Source organism: Panicum virgatum, chromosome 9N (assembly GCF_016808335.1).
Source record: "Panicum virgatum strain AP13 chromosome 9N, P.virgatum_v5, whole genome shotgun sequence".
Classification (NCBI taxonomy): domain Eukaryota; kingdom Viridiplantae; phylum Streptophyta; class Magnoliopsida; order Poales; family Poaceae; genus Panicum; species Panicum virgatum.
The window spans coordinates 73,949,044-73,955,754 of record NC_053153.1 but is presented as its reverse complement, the minus strand read 5'-3'; the positions used below and the strand labels follow the sequence as shown (position 1 = coordinate 73,955,754).

Below are 6,711 nucleotides of genomic sequence, written 5' to 3'. Positions count from 1 at the left end.
ATGGCGTCCCCGTCGCCGCCGTCGTGGGTCATCCTTGGCACGGCCCCGCGCGTGTCCGCCGCCGCCGCCGAGCTCCAGCCCGTCCCCGACGTCTCCCTCGCGCTCGCCGCGCCGCCGCGCGTCACCCAGCTCACCGTCGCCCCGAGCCCCCGACCGTCTTCGCCGCCGACCCGGACCCGCAAGCCCGCATCTCCGACCCCTGCGTCCTCGCCGCGGACCCCTCCGGCCTCTTCCTCGTCCTCGCCCCGCCGTCCGTGTCCGAGCGCCCCCCCCCCCCCCCCCCCACGGAGGCGCGCGTCCACCGCGGCCCCGACGGCGTCGAGCGCACCATCCACGTCGGTCGCATCCCTACGCCGGCCTGCTTCGTCCTCAACGTGCCCTCCGCCGCCGCCTTCCGCGTCCCCGACCCGGACTTCCTCAACGCCTCCGGCGTCGGCGTCATCGCCGCGCCCGGCAGCCGCGGGTACATGGTCGTCGAGTTCCAGAACATTGTCGGCTGCGACGAGGCCACGCTGATCGGCTTCTCGTCCGAGACCGGCGAGTGGTTCGAGACTTCGAGCAGGACGTCGCCAACCCCCTGCCCGGCTGGATTTGGAGCTTCGACGACGTCATCTCTCACGACGGCAAGCTCTGGTGGGTCGACCTCGCCATGGGCCTCCTCGCCTGCGACCCCTTCGCCGACCAGCCGGACGTGGCCTACGTGCCGCTCCCCAAAGCAGGCGAACACGGCGGGGGCCGTCACGGTTGCAGCTACTGCTCCCAGAGAAAGCGCGACTCCCGCCGCACCGTGCAGGTCAGCGATGGCAAGTTCCGTTGTCTCGAGATGAGCTGGCCGCTCCAGTGCCAGGGCGGCGGCGCACCGAAGTTCACCATGCACACGCTCGCTGACCCGGAGAAAGCTCAGTGGGCGCCCGAGTACTGTGTAAGCTTTGCCGAGATCTGGGCCGGCGAGAGCTACAAGGCGGCGAGGCTGCCGAAGAAGGAGCCCCTGGTTGCCCTCATCACCCCAAGAACCGCGACGTCGTCTACTTCTTCGTGGAGGAGTACCTCTTCGCCGTCAACATGCATACCAAGGTGGTGGAGGGCGAAGCCCACATGGTCGGCGCCTCCCCTGTTCTCGCGTGGGAGCTGCCGCCCGCGCTAACTGCAGGTATATAATGCAGCTTGACCCTCCCCTGCGTGAACTGCTTCAATTTCAGGCTGATGATCGACTATTTGTACCCGTGATCTAAAATCTAAGGTGTCATTCTTACAGGCTTGCGTGCTCCAATGCTTAATTTCATAGTTGATAGGTCTGTGCGTGGCTGCGCGCTCAACATAGTTACATAGGGCATTTACATGTCGAAATTCCCTCACTTTGCTAGTTTGGGAATTTTCAAGTTTCACATTGTAAGCTTCATTCATGTTTGTTTTGCACCCATTTGGGGGCTTCATCTGGCATATTTTATACATGACTCTATCCATTCAGGCACCGGAGAATTGTGGTAGCTAGTAGTTACTTGTGTATTTGAGTGTGTTATGCAAGTAATTTTGCTTGACTGTTCTTGTTCGCTTTAATTTGCACTTGCTATGTGGCGCGTGGACTGCTACGGTGCTACCTGGCTTGAACGGTTCCTGGTGTTATGTTTGGGCTAGTTTTGGTTTGAAGTGTTGTACTTTATCTGTATAACATAGTTTTTGCAACTGCTATCTGAGCTCTGTTCATGAGTTGAGTGCTTAACTGCCCAGTACATTTGTCCACAAGAACTGAATGTCTTCCAAACGTGAAGAGAAAGGCATGAAGGAGTATTTTTACAACGTTCCTACCTAGCATGAAGACATTTGGGTACATATATAGAGCCCGTAGAGATGTTTTCTGGTTTGGCCGTAAGAATTTTCCGTAACGAATACTGCTATCTTGTTGTCCATAGCAAAGGATTTTTACTTCCTGGAATGTCTTGTTTCTCATTTGAGTAGCTTGCACAATGGCACAATGCTTGTACCTGCTTGTATGTAAGGTCATGCAGATGTTTGGCCATATGTTCATAACTTTAACATGAGCCGTTTATCATCTCAAATAAAAATAGACTATTGTTGTTGCCTGCTCCTGTGCAACTGTGCAAGTCACCTCCCGTCACATGTTTTGAAGACTAAGTAGTGTAAAGGAGGCCAGCTTATTTTATCAAAATAAAATGGACTCTGTATTTTGAATCTTTTAACAAACATGTGGCATTTATCATCTGATTTTAGGTTCCTCCGGGAGTCTCTGAAGATGAAGAAAGGGACGGGTGGCAAGCCGGCCACCTGATTGCAAGCAGATCTGCTAGCGTTCTCTTGCGTCGTACTCCAGGCCCAGAAGACAAGTTAGGAAGATGCTCTTCACCGGTGGACATTATGGTTGGTGTTCGTCTGCCTTTTTTTTTCCGAGCAATATCGGGGGGGTGTTCGTCTGCCTTTCAAAAGAGGAGATGTTTATCTTTGTAGAACTTTGTCTCTAGTTTCCTGCGAAACATTTCAGTGGCTCCGGTTGACTCAATAACCGATAGGCATGTCTGTGGATTCCTGTGCGCGGTGACCGGTAATGCCAGTGCCCCTACGTTTCATGAGTTATTTCTGGTTTTGTCCTCCTGCAGAGGCTTGAGTTAGTCTTGGTTGTGCATGGCTTGAGGCTCTACAGCTCGGTATATATCGGTGACAACGTACGCGCACCGATCATGTCGCGTTTTATTTTGTTATGGCTGCCATTCTGCTTTTTGGTGTCTGTTGCGACTTGCGAGTCATCCATCATACACATGGGCTCTTGCAAGTTTTTTCAGCAATACAAGATACACAGACGTATACACACAAGACATTCTCGCGCAATGCCTGCTTTGTACAGCACTCAACAAACTCTGAAAACTCAGAACACGCAACATTCATTCGACTACATGTAGGGGTGACACATTATTGTACAAGGATGACACTGATAGCTTTGTTCTGTAGACCGCCCAGCAACACAAACAGTAGTCACCCAAGGTCAGGTACCGTGAGAGACCACGAGACTGAACATTGAGCAACCAGAGTACACACAACGCACTAGCTACTTACGAGGGCACGGTAAGCATCTCATGGCTGCAGCTTCTTCGGAAGAACAGCAAGGTCGAGAGTCTTGCCATACATCTTTGCCAGAGCCTGCCCGCACCAACCATGACCATCATCCAGCGTCGGCATCCTCACCTCGATGAAGGGAGGAATGGCTGGCCCTTGAGGCTTGACGACTCCTGCAAACACTCTGAGGACATTGGCAGCGTCGATGTCCATACACACACTGATCTCAACCGATCCCTTGGGCAAAGGTGGAATGCCAGTGATCTTGAAGTACCCTAACAGATGGTTGTCTTCAGCACGTTCCCCTTCTCCTTCATACACAGCGATGAGTGCCTCAGTCTGGTTGTCGTGTGTCGTTGTGAACAGCATGTCCCTCCTTGCTGGAACTGTTGTGTTCCTGGGAATAATTGCTGCAAAGTTATCACCATCTGCGCGGATTCCCAGGTTCATAGGGGTCGCCTGAATTGTCAGAAGATCCAGGCTCCCTGAAGGGTCAGTAACTCCAGAAGCAATGGCTCCTTCCAATGCAGCACCTGCAACAGCAGCTTCTAGAGCATCTATGTTCTTGTAAGAGACTTCCTTCTTGCACAAGCCCAGGACAAGGCTTCTGATTCTGGGGATCCTAGAACACCCTCCAACCAATATGACATCATTGATGTCCTCTGGCCAACCAATATGACATCATTGATGTCCTCTGGGACTAACTTCGCATCAAACAAGCACTGGTTGATGATCTTCTCGCACTTCTCAAAAATCGCCCGATTAACTTGTTCGAACTCTGAATGGTCTAGCACCTTGGACACTTTCTGGCCATTCCCCAAATCTACATTAATCTCCACAGTCTCCTGGTTAGCCAGTCTGTGAATTGCATCCTGAGTTGCAATTCGCAGTAGACCCATCGACCTTATTCTATCCATTGTCTGACCAGCATATAAACTGTCAAAATTGGGAAGAACATGGCGCATTATATTCTGAAGGATATCCTCTCCACCAATAGTGCATCCTGATAATGCTCTTATTTGAGAAACACCTCCAGCGGTGGCGGCCACAGCTACATCACAGTACCCAGCACCCATGTTAAATATCAGGGCAATTTTCTCAATGCCACTTCCCATATTGTCATGCATAAGCTGCTGCTGCTGCTGAGCATATAGAAGTGCGACAGCAGTAGGCTCTGGCATCAACCTCAACACATGCAGCCCAGCCATTGCACAAGCTCTCTCAATCCTGGTCTGTTGAAACCGACTGAATGCAACTGGAATGGTAAGCACAGCATTCCTCACAGGATGTTTTAGATGCATCTCTACCAATGCCTTCAATTCAAGCAGAAAGATGGCAAGAACTTCTTCAGGAGTTGTAGATCGCCACATATTGTTCACCAGTGCTGCAATAAATGGTCTCACGCCAATACCCAATGTTTGCACAAGAAAAGGGAGGGCCTTGCTAGCTTGAACTACTTCATCCGTGTCCATTCTTCCAATCAGGCGTTTCATGTTGAATATGGCACTTCCTGACAAGATATCTCTTTCCTCATGTGCATTTTCCTGAGCTGCTCCTCCGGTAACTCCTGCTGAAAGATTGTCATCTTTGAACATGACATACGACCTCATCCCTTTTTGATTGCGGGTGTTTTTTAAGAGCTCAACTTGGTGGCCGTCCCAAACAGCAACACTGCATTTGGAGGTCCCAATGTCAATGCCGATAGCAACATCAGGAAATGACGGCTGTGATTTGTCTTCCCCTGTGGTTTCACTATCCGATGCCACAGTATACGACTGTTCAGCCATCCTACAAAGCAATACTCCATCAGACTTGTTCTTCGAAAGAAACTTTAAAATTATAGAACACAAGTACTGGACAGGAATAGGAACAAACCTAGTCTTTTAACTTTCAACATTACGAGTTAATTTCACAAACCTTCAACTACTTGTGCCTAAATATAAATGAACCACAAATTTTGGGACCAATTTCATATAACTACAACTACTTTTCAAGTTGAATCAAGTAGTTTGTCTAGCGGTAGTGAGTTGAATCAAGTAGTTCGTTTAGCACTAGTGGTATCAGCCATTATATACTCAGATAGTAGATATGGGCAAACCCAGACAAATTGCGTCACTCCTCAACTAGAGGCTGTAAATGCCACTAATACACTGAATTCCCACAAAAGGGAAGCGAGGCTTCGGAGGCGAAGAAGAGCACAATTATTCGCCAAATCTCTGCAATTCTGTGCCTCGTCCAGTCCTCCCATTCCCATTCCATGTTCAGTGCAAAATCTAGGTGGCCCTTAGCGCTAATCACCAAACTATCGCACCATGTATGGGTCCAAGGCTCCAAGCTGCCGCGAGCTCCGCATAGAAGCACAAGCAGGGCACAGGCGCGCATTGCGGACGGCCGAATGCGGGCATGCAGCATTAACTTACATTAAGTAGCAAGCTACACGCATCGCTGCGACCAACGAGATCACAGTTCGAAGCAAGGAAGTACAGGTGAGGGGGGGGGGGATTACTTACTTCACCAGGTGACGGGGGATCTCTGGGGGCGGGGCTTTGCGACGCTTCTTCAGAGAAGAGAACAACAGTGGCGGCGCGCGCGTGATCCGTGGGGGTGCGGAGTGGGATGAAGCGGGTGGAAGGAGGTAGAAGAAGAGGGAAAGGCGAGGCGCCGGGGTGCATCTTCTGGAGACGACGAGAGACCGCAGGCACGCACGCGGCGCGCGCACGCCGACAGGCGGCGCCGCGGAGCCCGCCGAGGTCGGTCGAGTTCTTCCTGGAAGAATCGGGAAGCGGGGGGTGTACGCCAGTGTGGGCTGACCGGCTGAGCATGGCGCCGCGTAGCCGCCCGACCTGGGCCCTTGCTGCAACTGCGTGCGTCTGGGCTGTCTTAGATCTGGGCCCATTAAATGGTCCACTGAAATGTGATGTACTGCCTATTACATCATGTTAGTTATATGGGCCCAATCGAAGCTGAAAAAAACTAAGCCAGCTAAGCCCAACCGGAGACGACACACGGATTTGGGCCTGCCGTTGATTTGCACTCGGGCTGATTATTCAACGCCACGAACTGCGAGTACTGTTTCCTTTTTCAGATCATGCCGCAAAGCCTCGCCACGCAGTATATAAACATGTAAAAGATCCGACAAGTTGATGTTGCCACTGAACTGAAGACGAATCAGGCCAAAAATGATTGCCATGACCTCTCCCCTCCTCCGGCCTCCGGGATCTGATTAGAGTACACCACTTGAGCACCAGCGACTTGCTCGTCTTCCCTCTTTTGACACCTGAGCCATGAATCTTTCCCAAAGGCCAAATCCCAAGCCCCAAGTAGACAAAGTTCAAACTCGGATACAGGTAAAGCGACCCTGCACTGCACCGCACCGACCGCATCGGCACGTCAGACACCAGATCCGGAACCGGAACCCCTTCTACGTTCAACGTCAGCCGGAGCCAGTAATCACCGCGCCCCGTCGAAAAAACTCCCAACTCCCCCACAAGCCGGCTCGGCATCCGGACAAGCCGCGTCGCGTCGTCGCACCACCCCCTAGCGCGGCACGAACACGGAGCCCCATTTCCCGCGCGGGTGCCGAGCACGAGCAGCGGAGCAGCAGCCGGCAGCCCAGCGGACACGGGGCGGTAGCGGCGGTCAGTT

The 6,711-nt window shown here is 52.2% G+C and overlaps 1 protein-coding gene and 1 pseudogene across 1 annotated transcript; one reads left to right on the top strand and one right to left on the bottom strand.

Moving 5' to 3' along the window:
• On the top strand, positions 1-1,329 carry LOC120689346 (annotated as a pseudogene).
• A 1,488-nt stretch (positions 1,330-2,817) lies between these two features.
• On the bottom strand, positions 2,818-5,842 carry LOC120690386 (heat shock 70 kDa protein 8-like). Its single transcript, XM_039973024.1, has 3 exons — positions 5,577-5,842; positions 3,756-4,854; positions 2,818-3,723 (listed from the first exon to the last, which is right to left on the bottom strand). Exons 2-3 carry the CDS (start codon positions 4,851-4,853, stop codon positions 3,085-3,087), a joined length of 1,737 nt encoding a protein of 578 aa, XP_039828958.1. The 5' UTR covers position 4,854; positions 5,577-5,842; the 3' UTR covers positions 2,818-3,084.
• Positions 5,843-6,711: the final 869 nt, after the last annotated feature.

Bases quoted from the DNA above. Each gene is read 5' to 3' on its own strand.
- LOC120690386 (XM_039973024.1), bottom strand. From the start codon at position 4,853: ATGGCTGAACAGTCGTATACTGTGGCATCGGATAGTGAAACCACAGGG. The intron at 3,724-3,755 runs ATCAATGATGTC...TGGCCAGAGGAC, and splicing joins CGAAGTTAGTCCCAGAGGAC to ATCAATGATGTCATATTGGT.